The sequence below is a fragment of the Cuculus canorus genome, chromosome 4 (assembly GCF_017976375.1).
Source record: "Cuculus canorus isolate bCucCan1 chromosome 4, bCucCan1.pri, whole genome shotgun sequence".
In the NCBI taxonomy this organism is placed as follows: Eukaryota; Metazoa; Chordata; class Aves; order Cuculiformes; family Cuculidae; genus Cuculus; species Cuculus canorus.
Window position 1 is genome coordinate 3,180,789 of NC_071404.1, and position 17,782 is coordinate 3,198,570.

General features: G+C 41.1%; 1 protein-coding gene and 1 long non-coding RNA gene across 2 annotated transcripts in view; one reads left to right on the forward strand and one right to left on the reverse strand.

Moving 5' to 3' along the window:
* DNAAF9 (dynein axonemal assembly factor 9) overlaps positions 1-7,180 on the forward strand; it is an 83,148-nt gene extending 75,968 nt beyond the window's left edge. The window contains exons 32-37 of the mRNA XM_054064947.1: positions 205-311; positions 1,011-1,085; positions 1,242-1,444; positions 3,415-3,480; positions 4,173-4,266; positions 5,802-7,180. Coding sequence (XP_053920922.1) covers positions 205-311; positions 1,011-1,085; positions 1,242-1,444; positions 3,415-3,480; positions 4,173-4,266; positions 5,802-5,914 — 658 coding nt within the window. The 3' untranslated portion in view covers positions 5,915-7,180. The remainder of the gene's footprint in view (positions 1-204; positions 312-1,010; positions 1,086-1,241; positions 1,445-3,414; positions 3,481-4,172; positions 4,267-5,801) is intronic.
* On the reverse strand, positions 6,356-11,227 carry LOC128852001 (uncharacterized). Its single transcript, XR_008449604.1, has 2 exons — positions 7,538-11,227; positions 6,356-7,474 (listed from the first exon to the last, which is right to left on the reverse strand). It is a non-coding gene; the product is annotated as an uncharacterized LOC128852001 (long non-coding RNA).
* Between the last annotated feature and the right edge of the window lie 6,555 nt (positions 11,228-17,782).

The window sequence follows — 17,782 nt, forward strand, 5'->3', positions numbered from 1 at the left end:
CCTTGAGCTCTTTGAAGAACTTAATACTGTTAAAACCCATATTCATGGATGTTTTAGAGAAGAAAGCTTAGTATTTTTCTTCCTATGGGCAAGGTTTACCTGTGGTGAAACAAAAGATGTTCCTTTTGAGAAGTCTGTTGGTTGAAAAGCATGAGGATGTGTGGTTCCTGTATGTTGAAGCTTTGTGTTTATCTTTGCCCTAAGGTATGAAGGTAAATACCGAGCTGGGTCTGTCTTCCCTCCAATGGTTCAGATCTGCGTATGGTTCAGTCGTCCTCTAGAAAAAACACGATTTGTGACCAAGTGTAAAGGTACAGCTGAACTTTGACTGATTTGATTTAAATCCAAGTTTGAAATACCTACGATTAGAGGGGAAGGAAGGCACTGACGTAGCACAGTTATTTAATTACTGCCGAAATCAACTTTTAATTGAAAATTCAGCTTTCCTTCCGTAAAGTACAGTAAATTGTCGTCTTTAGTGTCTGCTCTGGAAAACAAACACATGATTTTGTCCAGATGAAAATCTAATTTGAGTTCTGGTTTCTAGAGACTGAGACATTTATCTTCATATGTTTGCTTTTTATTTTATGTTTAATTTTAATTAGTGGTGTCAAACTACGGTTTATAAGCGACCATCAGCTTCTTTTGTGCCAAATATTATTTTGTAGTTACTAGAAAATAGGCTCAACTCTGTTAGGCTATTAGAGTAGATCTATAATCATGCCTTTCCTTCTTTCCTTAGCAAAACAGTGTTAAGGAGCACCATTTTACTTTCCACACTTACTGTAAGCGTTTGTTATGCCAAAGACATATTCTTTCCCACCTACCTCATAGCAAAGAAATGATAACATCTAGAAATGTTACGTAGTGGGGCTCCGGGGGACAGTGCAGCTTTTCCCCCTGAAGCACTAGGATGTGAATTAGAGACCTGTAGCCTAGGTCTGACCAGAAGCTACGCTAAGGATGAGAACAATAAGTGAGATAATCTGTTTGTCTTCTGTTTCAAACAGCGATTAAGTCGTTGCTCAAGCCAAGTCCTTTTTCTGGAAACATTTATCACATCATGGGCAAAGTTAAATTTTCAGGTAAGGACAAATTACGACTCCACGTTGTCGTGTGATTATATTGCACTTAGATGTATTTGAAGACCTTTTTGTCTGCTATTCTGTCTACACCAATGTGTTGATCTTAAATTAGATTAGCAGTTACCAAGATGTTTCTTTCTTCTGTCTTCTCGTTAGATTCCGATAAGGTGATTGAAGTCTGTCACAACACATCATCCAATTCCCTAAGCCTGGTGCCTGTTCAGGAGGGTCCAACTCCTCCCGAGTCAAGAGGTGACACCAGAGATTGCAGTAGTCAACAGGAGTTCTTCCTTGTGTTCGTTGGCTGCTCTCTCAAGGAAGAGGATATAAAAGACTGGCTCAGAGAAACTGCAAAACAGGTTTGTGGGCATGTTTACTTCTGATCAGCATGATCTGTTTGGCATTGCTTCACAACAAAAGGAGGAATCCGAGCGTCTCGATTAAACATACTGTTTTTTCATCACCCTTCTCATCTACCAAGCTATCAGCATTTCAGGGTGTAAATGTATTTCAGACAGGCGACTACCGGTTTCAAATGTGCATTGTAATTTGCCTATTGTTTTAATACCTGCTCCAATGTATTCATGGATGAATCTGCTTTTGAACGCTTGAGCAGATGGAGTAGGTCCAGAATAAACACAATATGTTTTAGCCAAGACATGATTGCCAAAAGCTGAAGTGTAGTATGAAATAAATCTTCATGAAGTACCTGAACACTGCAAAGCTGAAAACTTGTTTTGATTCACTGAATTAATCCTCCTTGGAAAGAGTCCACTGAAGTGGAGGGTATAGTTTTTTCATTTTGTCTTGGCTAATTTGTCAAGTGTGTGGCTATGCAAGACTTCCTGTATTTCTACAGGGCTAATGTACCTCTGCAGTATAAGTTGGAGTAAGGGATAGGGAATATGCACTCCATAAGAAGCCTACAAGGCGTGTTTTGCAGCTCTGGTGTCTTGCTAACTTCACGCAGTGACAGGCATGACCGGGAGTGTAGTGGTTCACTGCTGCACAACCAAGTAATTAATACCAACAAGTTTTACGATGGCCTGGCTTCGCTATAACGTTGACTTCACTATAACATCCAGTCCAACCATCAGCCCAACACCACCGTGCCTACTAAACCGTGTCACAAAGTGCCACATCTACACATCTTTTGAACACCTCCAGGGATGGTGACTCCACCACTTCCTTGGGTAGCCTGTTCCAATGCTTCACCACTCATTTGGTACAGAAATTTATCCTAATATCCAATCTAAACCTCCCCTGGTGCAACTTGAGGCCATTTCCATTCATCCTATTGCTTGTTACTTGGGAGAAGAGACCAGCACCCACCTCGCTATATCTCTTTTCAGGGAGTTGTAGAAAGAGTCAAAGTTGTTTAGTCAGCTGCTTCTCATAAGATTTGTTCTCCAGACCCTTCACCAGCTTCGTTGCTTTCTTCTGGACACCCTCCCGCAAATTTTGGAATGTTTTTAGTTAAAAACACCCATGATTACTCCTTCATGGCTTCGGATTTGCATAGTATCTTTAAAAAGTTGTGTAGGAAGGGAAAGAAGTTTCCTGCAGACCTTTGTTAGAGCTGCTCTTAAGGATTTGCTGGTTCTCACCTCTGTTCTCGTAGCAGGTTGTGTTGCTTCAGGGAAGGATGCATTTTCTGTGATGATATCTCATGCTCTGTATATATCCCATGGGTTATATATGGAGACAAATGTTTTTTGACATGTAGGAAAGCACTCTGTGGAATACTGTTTTAATTTATAAGAACTTAAATGTTATCTCGAGTATGAAGGGTTTCTGCTTTGAGCTGTTCCAAGGCTGCAAATAGTCTTTGTACAGTCTTGCTAGTCATGGCTAATTTAGGGTTTCAGATAGTTCTAAGAGTCACTGCATGCTGCGTATGAATTGAATTATAAAACTTTTCAGGCTAAAAAATGTACTTTTTTCTGTTCCTGTGCCAGTTTTCTTTTTCTTTTTGCAGTAGAGAAGTATTGAAATTGTGTTATTTAAAATACTTGTAGAATTTGTCATTTCTAATGGTGCCTTACGTAAGATGACTTAATTTTTACCTTTGTGTTCAGTGCCTTAATGTGGTAGAATAATTCTGCCTAGAAATTAATAATTAATAATGCTTCTAAAAGGAGTGTTTCTGTGCAGGCCTGGAGCATGGTAGTGTGTCTTCATAGATTTCACTACTGTTATCTACATTTTCAAGAAAGAACTTTTCTATTTTGTGGTTTGGGTTGATTTTCGTTTGTTTGTTTTAATGGAACTGAAGTGTGCTATCACGTTGTCATTCCGATCTATAACTGGGGTCTAATTCTTCACACAGAAACCTCAAAGGAAAGCCCTGAAAACCAGAGGGATGCTAACCCTTCAGGAAATTAAAAACATTCATGTAAGTCATGCAAGTCCTTCTTTTGACTGATGTTCTTAAATACCCATTTGTATGGTAGTGCAGCTCCCACACCTGCCATAATAAGTGTGCTGAGCATCAAATTATTGCAGCACTTTTTATATGATTAAAGATAACTGAGGCAGTCCAGGAGGGATTTGAGATACAAATCTTGGTGTTATCTCAGGGCTCCAAGTCAGCCCTGCAAAGCAGAGAGAGGTGTAGGATGTTGGACAACCATAGACTTTCCGTTACTAGGATGGTCTTTCCCCATCTTCTCTCCATGGTCTGTGCTGTGCAGGTCATCCCTTGCAAATTAGGATCCCGAATGCTTAATCCTACCCTCATTAACAAACTTTAGGTTGTAAATGCTGTCTTTGGAGTTGTGTTCGTATGAGTTTGGTATGGCTGTGTTCGGTGTTGCTGTTCCTACCTCCCCAGGTCTATATCATCGTATCATAGTATAGTTAGGGTTGGAAGGGACCTTAAAGATCATCTAGTTCCAACCTCCCTGCCATGGATATCATTTGTTGTACTCTCTTTTTAGATTGCTCCATTGTAGCCAGGAGCCATACAATCCTCCCTGACCACCAAATACAGCAGAAGGAATTTTTCTTTTGCCTATTTAAATTGTTAAGACCATCTCTAAGCAGTTTTAAAATGTTTAACGTACGACATATTCTTTCTTAACGTAGGTGAAACGCCACTTGGATCCACTTCCAGCTGGTTATTTTTACAATGGGACTCAATTTGTGAACTTTTTTGGTGACAAAATGGATTACCATCCATGTATCCTTTAAAATATGAGGGTTTCGATTATGGTTTTAGGTTGGCAACACCCTATGCAGTTTGATTTGCAGGTAGTAATACAAATTGGGAAGTTTTATTCCTTAATCTGTGCATGGCTCCTTGCCCCTTAAAGCTTACTATTAAATAAAACACTTTTTCAGAGATTTGATCTAAGCAGCAGAATGAAACCAACAAAACAATCCCGAAACTGTACGTGAGCTCACGCAGAGAATAATTTATGGACCACAGCTTGTCAAAGACATAGTTTTCAAACCAAATAGTGCTGTGATATTGCTCAATGTCTGATTGTGATTGACAGAACTTCCAAATCAGTGTAATATTGTGTGCGTGCACACACTGGAGTCAAAACAATCACAATTGTCTTAGGCTTTACTACAATATCCTTTTTTTCTGCCACATATCTTTGCAGTAAAACTGCTGTTAACTGATTGCCCTAATTTTGTACCTTGGCATGAGAAAAAATTATTGGATGCAATGCCGTAGCATGAACAGGGTATGCAGAATTAGGTGTGGAGGTGTCTTTGTTGTAATCACTTTTCAAACACATTTAAGCAAGTAAAACCTTATTTTAAAACTACTCCAGCTTAGCAAGGGGAATGATTTATTTACCAAATTGTGGCATGTACACATCTATAAATGCACTGTCCTTGCTGGTGGGGTTTGGGGTTGGTTATAGAAGGTGAACTGTGGCTGAAGTAGAGCCCTCTGTGTTCCTTTCCAGAAATTATTCTTATTGTTTTAATTTAAAGCTGATCGTATTTTCATCTTTGACAAGAAATGCCAGAGTAATACTAATATTCCAGCATATTCCTGTTCTTCTTTCTTGTTTCCATAACTTAGTATTCCTTTTGTCTTTGCTTTATTGTGGAAATTTCAAATTTGGTTTCTACATTCCCACTTTACTTTTCACTTTAACTTGACAAACTTGACAAAAATCCACCTGAGTGTTGCAATTCTGTTTTGGAATAAGAGCAACCAGTTATTTTCTATACCCTATTGGACAACTTTAACATTTTAAACCAGCAGACTTCGGTCTGTAGGATAAATTCCTAGTTAAGCTACTCTGCCAGAAAATAGCCTAACAGCCAACTTGAACTTTGATATTCACTGGATCTTTACTCCACCACCATCGTGGTGTTTGGCAATAAAAGGTACAGGCAGTGGTTAACCACTGCTGGATGATTTGAATTTTGGGCTGTTTTAGACTTCTACTTAACCAAAATAGCTGTAAACATCTGCAAACCTGCTATAGCTTTGCTGTCCTTAAATTCTTCTGTCTTTGTATGAGAGGTGGGTGCTCCAGCCTTCGTGTCATCTTCATGGCTCTAACTCCTTTATTCCCGGGTAATACAGAGTGGTTGTGGTGAGGTGTGACTGTGAGAAACCCAACAGGTCATGTATTGAACTTTTACTTTCTGTGAGTGTCCCTGAGCTGACAAATCCTTCAAACCCCTGTATTCTTTTCTAATGAATGCTGTTACCACGTATGTTTTTCCTTAGTTTTATAACATCAGTGATGGACCAGTTCATGAATGATTACTTGGAAGAAGCCAACAGGGAAATAGAGAAGTACAACAGAGAACTAGAAGAACAAGAATATCATGATCTCTTTGAGAAGAAGACATAAGCCCATGCGTTCGGTGTGTTTCTGAACCACTTATTGTCAGTAACCAAAAATGCTGTTGTCCTTGCTGGTTAACTAGAAAATTAAGTGAAATGTTAGTTTTCAACACTTCTTTTAAAACTAAGAGATCATTCCTGTAAGGTTGGCATTTTAATATGGTAACTGCTTAGCTGTTTGTACTGTCAGGTTTGCTTCCACTTCACCTTAATTCCAGACTGTAAAAAGCATCACCTGGAATCTCTGGCTAGTAGTGGAAACTTGTTTAAAAGAAGAAGGAGAAGAAGAAGAAGAAGAAGGAAAAAAGGCAAACTGTATTTCCTACTATGTACAAATGTAATTATGGAATTGGTCCGTCGTGCAGATAATCAAACCACTTTAATCTCTAGGTGTCCCTCAAAAGTTGTTACACAGGAGCATTGATAAGCAGTGGTATTCTTCCGTCAGTGGGATTGGGGGGTGTTCCTAAAGGGAGAAATGGGGTAACATTTGATAAACTTGGACAAGTACCTAATCCTACAGCAGTTGGGGTGTTCCCAAAGCGAGAAATGGGGGAACAATTGAGAAACTCAGATGAGTACCTAATCCTACGGCTGTTGGGGTGTTCCTAAAGCGAGAAATGGGGGAACAATTGAGAAACTCAGATGAGTACCTAATCCTACAGCTGTTGGGGTGTTCCTAAAGTGAGAAATGGGGGAACAATTGAGAAACTCAGATGAGTACCTAATCCTACAGCTGTTGGGGTGTTCCCAAAGCGAGAAATGGGGGAACAATTGAGAAACTCAGATGAGTACCTAATCCTACAGCTGTTGAGGTGTTCCCAAAGCAAGAAAGGGGGGAACAATTGAGAAACTCAGATGAGTACCTAATCCTACAGCTGTTGGGGTGTTCCCAAAGCAAGAAATGGGGGAACAATTGAGAAACTCAGATGAGTACCTAATCCTACAGGTGTTGGGGTGTTCCCAAAGCGAGAAATGGGGGAACAATTGAGAAACTCAGATGAGTACCTAATCCTACAGCTGTTGGGGTGTTCCCAAAGTGAGAAATGGGGGAACAATTGAGAAACTCAGATGAGTACCTAATCCTACAGCTGTTGGGGTGTTCCCAAAGCGAGAAATGGGGGAACAATTGAGAAACTCAGATGAGTACCTAATCCTACAGCTGTTGGGGTGTTCCTAAAGTGAGAAATGGGGGAACAATTGAGAAACTCAGATGAGTACCTAATCCTACAGCTGTTGGGGTGTTCCTAAAGCAAGAAATGGGGGAACAATTGAGAAACTCAGATGAGTACCTAATCCACAGCCGTTGGGGTGTTCCCAAAGCGAGAAATGGGGGAACATTTACAAAACTCGAAAGAGTACCTAATCCCACAGCTGTTCCCAAAGCGAGAAATGGGGGAACAGTTGAAAAACTCGGAAGAGTACCTAATCCTACAGGTGTTGGGGTGTTCCCAAAGCGAGAAATAGGGGAACAGTTGAAAAACTCAAAAGAGGACCTAATCCTACAACTATTGAGATGTTCCCAAAGCGAGAAATGGGGGAACAATTGAAAAACTCAGAAGAGTACCTAATCCCACAGCTGTTCCCAAAGCGAGAAATGGGGGAACAGTTGAAAAACTCAGAAGATTACCTAATCCTACAGCTGTTGGGGTGTTCCCAAAGTGAGAAATGAGTACCTAATTCCACAGCTGTTGGGGTGTTCCTAAAGCGAGAAATGTGGGAACAATTGGGCAGCTGCTTTTTCCTGTGGGGACAGCACATCTCATAACCTCTGCACGCTTTGAATCTGCAGTCAGAATATTGACTTTCCTAAAGAGATATTTATACGTTCCTGGGTGAAACAAGAGAAATGGAGATCTCGTGTTTTCTTCCCAGGTTTGTTATTGGTATTCTTGAAAATATATGAATGACTGTAAGCTGCAACTTGCTATTGCTTAAAAGATTATCTCTGAAGTTCAGAGCTAAAAATCTAAGCAAAGCGAGAGAAGAGGGAGATTCTTTAGCTAAAGAATTCCTTTTCATGAGAATAACTTCTTTCCAAAGGAAAAAAACCATCACAATATATGCTTGAATATGAAAGAATCTGTTTTTGAAGCATTGAGAAGGATTTGTACACTGTAATATTTGCAACAAAACCTTTATAGTTCCTAAATGCTGTCATAAGAGGAACTCTGGCGACTTGTCCTTGAACTTAATTCACAATTTTAGGTTGATCACTGGTTGAAGGACCATAAGGTACCTTAGCAGCTACTTAATGGTAGTTATCGATGCTTCTTTGAATAAACAGATTACAGTAGCGTGCTGCGTGTTCATAATTTAGTCAAGTGCAAACAGTCAGGGAGGGGATTTTTATTTTCATATTCCTTTGCCTTAGGAACAGCTCAATCAACTGCAACTTTTATTTTTTTGTCAGATATAATGTAGTAAGGAACAGAATGAAAAATTTCTTACAGTACACTTAAGATACTTAGGTGTCCAAGCAGTCTCTTTCTGTGGCAGGAAAGTAAGATTTAACTCCTGCCATTGAACTAAGGCAAGATAGTTTTATTTAAGCAATATGGATTTTTACCTTTGGAAAACGAAACAGCTGAAATTTCATTAAGCCTATCAAACACTGAAACACCTTTTAGGTAGACTTTCAGTCCACATTGCTACTAGCTGGCACGGTGCCTGTGCTGTGGCATTTATCCAGTGCAGAGGTGGAATTCCAGGTGCTGCAGATTGGGATATAGGTGTTGATAAGGTTTCGTTCCTAGCTTTCTTACTAGATTTTAAAAAGCTGTCTGAATTTAAGAATTTTTGTTTTGCACACCGCGAGACTTTATAAACTGCTTGTATCCTGTTAAAGTACAAGAAAAGCCGGCGTTAGGTTGTGGTTTTAGGCTTTCGGGGGAACCCGTATCACAGGTATAGAGCATCATGGTAAGGCTCGTGGGTTTATCTATGCATGGCTATACTTTAGTCTTAATATACTGTAGTGCCTGGTAGAACAAAGGTAGTTAGCAGTGGATATGGGGGCGAGCAGGGGTTTACAAACTAAGTAGGCTTGGTTACGTGAAACTATTTATCAGACCAGGATTATTAGAGGATAACGTTCTGGTTGTAACACTGCAATATGAAGGGGCATTAGAGAAGTCTTGATAAATTAGAGTTCTTTGTCAATGAACTTAGTGTAAACCCAGCATGTTCCTTTTCAGTACGTCTAATCTGCAAAGCCATATTTCTAGAGTAGCCGTATGACTACGTAACGTCAGCAGAAACACCAGGGCTTGGGGACAGCGGGCACGTCGTCAGTGCTGCGTCTCAACTGATAACAGAGTAGGTTTAAGTGCAATTGATTGATCTATAGATGAAGATACTGTAGCTTCTTTTTGCTCTGCTGAGCTCTTTTTTTAAGAACTCCAATTTGCTCAAAAATCAATGTCAGTGGGGCTAATTCACCTGCGGAGTTGTAATTACAGGTGAGATGCCCCATGAACATAAAGGAAATAAGCCCAAAATTGGCCCAATACCGTGCAAATTGAGCTGTTCCTTTAAAAACTGAGGCAGAAGAGCTTGAAACAAAGGCCTAGTATACTTATATACTGTACTGCATGCTATATGGTCATAGCTGTGTATTATAAAGACCTTTCACCATACTGGTACTATTTCAATTAATATATTTTGGTATTGAAATAATTTGATTACCTCAATTTTTTTTTTTAAACTGTGACTTTAAAACAGAAAAAAAAAATACCGAAATAGTGAAACTGTGACGATGGTATCCTTTAAACATTGTAGTGCCTTGCGGATGACACCATTTATTAACGAAGCATAAAAATAAATGGATGTCATGGGTTGCGTTACTTGCAGCCTCATTTTTTTATTAAAGGAAAAACAGTTTTGGTGAAAGGACTTCAAATTAACCTAGTGGAGAATATTAGCACAAATGGTTAAACTGTTTAAAAGAAAACTCTTTGAGGACTAAAATGTGTAAATGCCTGATGCTGCTGATGTTTTGTAGCGGTTGCTGATTATTTGGAGGGTTCTTCTACCAGTCAGCAGCACTTTTTTTTTGATTTAAAAAAGCATAACTTTTGTACTCTGGTCAGAGATATTTGTACTGTATTGAACCCCCAGCCGGTGGGTGATCTCGTATCCTCACTCATTTGAAATCGAGGTGAGAATTAAGAGAGTTTTGCAAACTTTTTTTTAGCTACTGTAAAACAAAAAAAAAAAAGAAGAAAAAGCACTATTTCTAAACCACAAATGTTTGGATACAGAAGAAGTGCCATTACGCTGTTCCCTTCTCCTTTACTTGGGAAAATTGATCGTAGTAACTTTGTGTCCAGGCATTTCTGAGACCATGAAGAAGTGCTGAGAGTCCTCAAGGGGTTTACGCGCTTTGCTGACCTTCTTGTTAGCAGCTCGTGGTGGTGCGTGTGGTTTTTTTTCCCTCACCGAGAATGAGTGTTGATCAGAAGTTACTGAAGTTATAGGGAGAAAAAAATGTGATAAACTTAGGAGAGGAACGTTTGCAACTTGAACTGCGCTGCAATCTCGGAGTATTTTATATTAAGCTGTGCAATTTGGTATTAGTCCCATTTTACACTTTGCAATTAACAAAACTGATTGCAGGGAAGGTTTAAGTTGCGCGAAAAAGTTCCCTAATAAGTTTTTTATTATTATTATTGTTATTTTTTAATTGAAACTGTACTGAATTTGCACAGGTTGAAGCTCTGGAATACCTCGGTATTCATAAAAGGGAAAAAATTGTGACTAGTAGAGTGAATTGTTAACTGTGAGTTGTTAGAACCGCATCGTTGATCTAATTTTAGATTGTTTAAAATGTACCTCAGAAAGGTGGTAAGAAATTACTTCATTGTTACACAACAGTCAGATCCTAAAGTAACACTTCTCACTTTACAATGTGCCAAAATTCACTTTTATACTAGTTCTCAATGCTTTAATGTTTGCAACTTTAAGTTAAAACCTTGTCTTTACAAACACTGCTGTAACTTCAGTTAAAACTGAATGGTGTGATTGAAGCTTTTTGCCTATCGTATTTATTACACAACTTGATCCAGTAAATATAAAATTACCTTTCCATTTATTTTTGTATTGTTTTACATGTTTATACCTGCAGTTTGTGTGACTTTTGCACCTGTAACTCAGATGTGATGGAAAGAACCAATAAACAATATCCATCTGCTGTCAGTCTTTGACTTCTTTAATAAACTCACTATTTCCTAAACTTGAATTTTTAATGATGAGCGGTTTTATTCTAAAGTTTTTTAGTTTTCTAAACTGACAGAAAGGTGACTGGCTTATACTCAAACTAAAATGTGAAGAATTAAGGCTTTAAGGGTTTCTTTTGAAGCTGTGTTTTTAAGTTTAAAACTTCTTGCTTTGGCTTCTAATTGGGCAGGATTTAAAACTATAGAGAATCATGGAATGGTCTGAGTTGGAAGGAACCTTAAAACTCATCCACTTCCAACCCAAGGGGCAGGGATACCTCCCACTGGATCAGGTTGCTGATGAGTTGTAGGATGAAGGATATTAATCAGCTTCATGCCTGTTGCCTCTGTCTTTCAGCAACTGGATGGAAGCACAAGCTGATAGTTAACATATACAGAAATGCAGGAGCTAAATCCGACTCCTTGTACTCATAGAAATGAGGATGCGGTTTCAAGATCAGCTTTTGTTGATGTAAGATCAGGCTGCCATTGAGAGGGCAATCCCACCTTACCCTCCTTTTTCTGCTTCAGTTGCTGAGTGGGAGATTGAGTCAGATTAACCCAAATGGCAAATGATTTCTGTCTCAGATTGACAGTGCTTTTGCATTTGTTTGGTAGGAAGGTTTTGGTTCGATTGATTTCAATGCACTGTTTATGTAAAATCAAGGTGTTAAATTCAGCAGCTTCAGAATCGGAGACTTCTGACTTAAACCCAGGAATTTGCTTTTGCTTTGCAGCTGATTTTGGAATGCACCTTCTAGTGGAAGGTGTCCCATGGCAAGGAGGGTGGAACTGGAGGAGCTTTAAAGTCCTTTCCAACCCAAACCATTCCATGATATGTAAGTGCACTTGAGGTGGATCCACTGCTTCTGAACTGCTGAGCACCTGCAATTTGCTTTGGCCAGGTTAGATGGGCCTTGGGCAGCCTTATCTAGTGGGATGTCCTTACCTTTGGCAGGAGGGTTGGAAGTGGATGATCCTTACGGTCCCTTCCAACCCAAACTATTCTATGATTCTATGACGTTGTGTTCTGCGCTGTCAAAACAGCAGTAAACAACTTACTTACCTTTATGGAGTGATGGTCTGAGTGAAGCAGCCAGTTGTCACTTTGGGATTACAGACCCACAACACCTTTCACGTCTCAGTTTTGCCAAGAACATTTAGGTTCTGTCCACTACTAACATGTGGGCACATGTTCTTGATACATATCTTTGGGCTACAACTTGATGCTGGTCGAGCAATGAGGAGGGCTTCCACCATCCTTCCAGTGCGTGCTTGAGTAGGGAAACCTCAGCTCAAGGCTTCCTTTCGTGTCTTGCCATGTGGTTATCCTATTCGAATGCAGCTAAGTTGCTGAAGGTCAACAAAAGAAAAGCAACTTCATTTATTACCACTATAAGCCTGCCTGGATTATCTTTCCAGTGAGGAATTTGCTCTTTTCTGCCTTTGTGCCCTGGTTTCTGCATCTTCTATTCACTTTGGATTTTCAAGATTTAACCTGAGATCATTTTGTGGTTGATTATTAAAATGTGAAAGTATTAAAATGTGAAAGTCATGAACTTCTTAGGATTTTGAGAGATGCTCTTTGCGAAGAGATCATTTTGCAGAAATTGGAGTGTGTCAGCTTGGTGCGTGTGTTTCTTTGGAGCTCTGGCCGGGAGGAGAACATCTCAATGGCTCCATTTGTAACTGCTTGAGTATAAAGAGTAAAAGCTCTCTGACCAGGGATGAGCTGTTTGTGATCCGGGAATTTATAGAAACTATTCTAACGTGGAAGTATCAGGATTGATTGGAATGTCGATGTACTTTTAGCAGCCAAAACTTTAGAGCGAGAGTGTGCGACATGTAAATATTGTGAGCCCATTGATAAGCTGGTCATTTTTGCAGTCTCCTTTTTAAGGAACAAAAGATAAAGGTCAAAGAGAGTCTTCTCTGACCAAACTCCTGTAAGGGGCTATGCAGGTGCATCCTTTCTCACTTGTTTTATGTGGCTTATTCTTCTCTCCCTCATTGTCTACTTACCGTGGAGCAGAATGAAGCTTTCCAGCTAATGTATGTTCACTCTTCTCATGCTACCATTTAGCTTTAAAGGTATGGGTCCCATTCCCACCTCAAAATCCTCATTCCAGTCCTCTTAAACTTGAGGACTCTCCTCTTTCCTCCCCACCAAAGGAGACTCATAGAATGGTGTGGGTTGGAAGGGACCTTAAAGATCATCCAGTTCTAACCTTTGTGCCATGGGCAGGGACACCTCCCACTGGATCAGGTGGTTCCAAGCCCCATCCAACCTGGCTTTCAACACCTCCAGGGATGGGGTAGCCAGAGCTTCTCTGGACAGCCTGTGCCAGTGCCTCACCACCCTCATAGTAAGGAATTTCTTCCTAATACCCAAGGCCATAGGATCTCAGGCCACAGCTGTCCATCTCACTGCTTCATCTCCTATCCTCTCGCCTTCCCTTTCAGATGGGCCATCTCAGCTGATGAGATTCTCAGGCAGAGTGAAGGTGGGGCTTGGTTTGCCTAAACCCAAGCTCCTGGGATTAAGCTGCTTCCAAATCTGAAGTAGCTTTATTTATCTAGTGTCTCATGCCCATATTTCAGTGCTGACATGGGAACATAATAGGTAGTATCTCTGTTCTGGCGAGTCAGAAAAGATCAAGATGAGATTCTCAAGATCTTCTCTGCCTTAAAAATCTTAAAATTTAGGGGTTAAATTTTTTGTTATTATTACTATTTTTCTGGTCCAAAATAACTTTTTATTGCCTACAGGAATGGATGGAAGAGATGCGTACGTGGGTATCCTAGGAGCTGCCAAAACTCGGCTGGGCAGGACCGTATGAAATTGACTGGTTTGTCTCCTTTTTAATTCACGTTGTTCCTGATTGACTTGAGTTTCTCCTTCAATGACTCCTCTTCTAGGCTAAGGAAATGTGGAAGAACTCATCTGGCTGGACTTGAGCAATGCATTTGGTATGCCTTCAAGATGGGAATCTGCTAGTTTGGAAACCAAGGGGGTATGGTGAGTCACAAGAGGGACATGCTCCTGCTCAGGGACGTGGTTTAGTGGCAGGTAGGAATGGTTGGACTAGATGATCCAAGGGGTCTTTTCCAACCTGGCGATTCTATGCTTCCAAGAGTCTCAAGGTCAATTGCAGGTTTGATAACGTGGTCAGAAGAGAATTAGTCTGAGTGAAGTTTACGTGGTGGAGCTCATTGAGAACATGCACAGTGAATGCTTTTCTGAAAAGCATCTTAGTCATGGAAGGATTTATACTGTAAATTCACTGAGGCTGTAAAGTAGAGAGGGTCACAAAATGGTAGAGGATGAAGTGGAGGACCTGAGGGTAGCAGTGAAAATCAAGTAATGAAGATATTCATAGAGGGATTTGAGGTTATATCACTCAAAGGACTGAGGAAGAAAAGCTGAATGTAAGGCTGGTGCAAACTATCTCTAAAAAGTGCAAAATAGGTTCTGAGATAGGAATGGTACCAACATTTCCATTGGGGGAGGAGATGACTTAGGCACTTGCAGATCGCTGGGATAGCCTGTGCTGTTCTGGTCACTTGTGCTCTGAAGATAAATACTGATGTAAGCAAGAGTGATCAAGGTGGGTGTAGGTCGTGTCTCATCCAGGGATACTAAAAACGAGCCTTACTTTAGCTCAACAACCAAGGGAGCGTGCTGTGGCCAAGGATAAATGCAGATTAGATACTGGGAGGAAGGTCTCAAATGACCATCTGGAGCATCGTGCTCCCGTACTGATAAGAGCAGATGAAGACCAAACCCCTCAATTCACGTAAAGCTTAACGTGCTTGAAAGGGAATAAAATAGAAACACAATCCTGGCTTGAAGGAATTATGGTGTGGCCACCAGGTTCATGGATGTGATTATGTGCCTATATTTGGCACTGGTGAGGCTCCGACTTGAATCCAGTGTTCAGTTTTGAGCCCTTCAGTACAAAAAAGATATTGAGTTGCTGGAGCACATCCAGAGGAGGGCAGTGAAGCTGGTGAAGGGTCTGGAGCACGGGGGTTCTGGGAGTGGCTGAAGGAACCAGGTTTGTTTATCTTGGAGAACAGGAGGCCTCATTGCTCTCTACAGGTCTCTGAAAGGAGGTTGTGAAGAGGTGAGTGTTGGTCTCTTCTTCCAAGTAACAAGTGGACAGGTTGAGAGGAAATGGCCTCAAGGTGTGCCAGGGGTGGTTTAGATTGAGTATTAGGAAAAATTTCTTTACTGACAGAGTGGTGAAGCATTGGAAGAGGCTGCCCAGGGAAATGGTGGAGTCTCCATCCCTGAAGGTGTTCAACAAATGTGTAGACGTGGAGCTTTGCGACACGTTTTAGTAGGCACTGGTAGTGGTGTGTTGATGACTGGACTTGATCTTAGAGGTGTTTTTCCAGCTGTAACGATTCTATAATTCTATAATGGGAATGTCTACTATTTCAGTTTCATTTTTGAAGAGAGGTGAGTTAGGTTTTCCTATATAAATCCGATCGCATCCCTTGAGTCAGGGGGTTTTAGTCCCGTTCTTTGCTCTCAATAATCTGCATTGTTTTGGTGATTCAGGTGGTATCCGTAGAGATTTCCAGCCTTGCTTAGCTCGTCAATGTGAATTAATGTGGAATTTTTCTGCCTACGTGTCCGCAGACAAATGGTGCCTCGTTAGCTTCATAAATTGCTACCCTAATTAAAGTAATGAATTCACAACAGGAATCGCATGAAAATGGAGCACTTATTAATTGAATAGCCCTGGGTTCGGCTCCCATTGTACACTTCCAACAAGGTGCTTGTGTGATCCCTCCTATTGAATTTACTTAAAATAAACCTTTAGGGTGGTTTGATGTCTTGGTAGGAAAGAAAACACCCAATGGGCAAGGCCTGGAGGATTTCAATAGCTTTATTACTCCAGAAGAGACAAAAAAAAGCATGGAAAGTAAAACCTGGGTGACCCATTCATGGCTAGGAAATCATTAGGCACACAATGCATTGTATAGATGACTGTAAAACCGCCCGACACGAGTGAAACAGGAAATTTATAATAGTTAAAATTGAGCCTTTGGTTAACCCCACCAAAAATCTTCTATTTTTCTGTGTTATCAAAGTTGGTTCAATATTTGCTTTATATACATCCTGTTCCGGACTTTGATTCCTCTATATAGTGCACTTTCCTGCCTTCTAATATCTGATTTATTACATAACTGGTTTTCATCCAAAGCTGTTGCTTTGCCTGCTTTAACTCTTTATCTTGTCAGCATAAGAGCTGGGTTTGTCCATGGTCTTCCCTTGGTCGCTTCCTTTGTGAAGCGCCGAATAACTGAGGAGCTCTCAGAGAGGCTGTAGCAGACGTAAGATGGGGATGATAGGGATGGTGTAGGATCTTCTGCAGAGAGATGCGGAATACCTGTGGTGGCTTGCATGCATCGCGTCAGAAGTTGGGTGGGTTTCTCCAAGTTGTCTCCAAAGTCAAAGAGTTGCAAACATGCAGGATGTTTGCAGGATGTGTCTTCTGCTGCTGAAGCTTGTTCTGTACAAGCGCAGAAAGGACAGCAGGTTTAAGCCCTCTATCATAGAATCATTGAATGGTTTGGGTTGGAAGAGACCTTAAAGCCCATCCAGTTGCAACCCTCTGCCATGGGCAGGGACACCTCCCACTGGATCAGGCTTCTCAAAGCCCCATCCAACCTGGCCTTGAACGCCTCCAGGGATGGGGCAGACACAACTTCTCTGGGCAACCTGGGCCAGGGCCTCCCCATCCTCGTCATGAAGAATTTCTTCCTAATGTCCAATCTAAATCTCCCCCCTTCCAATTTAAAGCCATGCCCCCTTGTCCTATCTCTACAGGCTCTTGTAAAAGGTTTCTCCGCAGCTTTCCTGGAGCCCCTTCAGGTTCTAGAAGCTTCTTTAAGGCCTTCCCGGAGCCTTCTCTTCTCCAGCCCCAACTCTCTCAGCCTGTCCTCATAGCAGAGGTGCTCCAGCCCTCAGATCATCTTTGTGGCCTCCCCTGGACTAATAGTTCTAATAGTTCTATACCCTTCTTCTGTTGGGGATTCAACATATATGGCCACCCTCTACATCAGCCTCCTCTTTCCTAAAGCTCAGTGTAGGATGTGGAGGCTTTAAGCATCCGTCTCGCTGTGGCACTGGGTTGGGGATCTCTGCCCTCCCAGTGCTCTGTGGCTGTTTGCAGGCTTCACCACGTTGCAGGGAAACTGGGAGGAAGCACTTTGCTCGAGGTCAGAAAGGATGTCACCAGCAGACGGGGAATGTCCCAGAGACAAGTTTGATGCCGAACACTGTTGAAAGATGTGTTTCCTGTGCAACAATAGACAATTTTGTTGTGTTTCCCTGTGGAACCTCTTGAGACAAGGGCTGAAGTTCATCCTGTACCATCAGACACATCCCTTCTCCCTTTGTTGGCACTTATGGTGCCTCTTATATGCCTTGTGCTGTCGGAGATGACCTGCCCCCATTCCACATATTCCATCCTGAACAGACCATCAGGATGACATGTATCTACCTAACACATCTTCATGGGCACTAGTGACTACAGATGCTTTTAGAAGTTGTCTTGGAGAAAGCAAAAGATTTCTACTTTCAATTTTAGTTCGGAAGTGAAGACATTGCTTGCTGTTCCTGGACTTGACTGGTCCCGAGTACA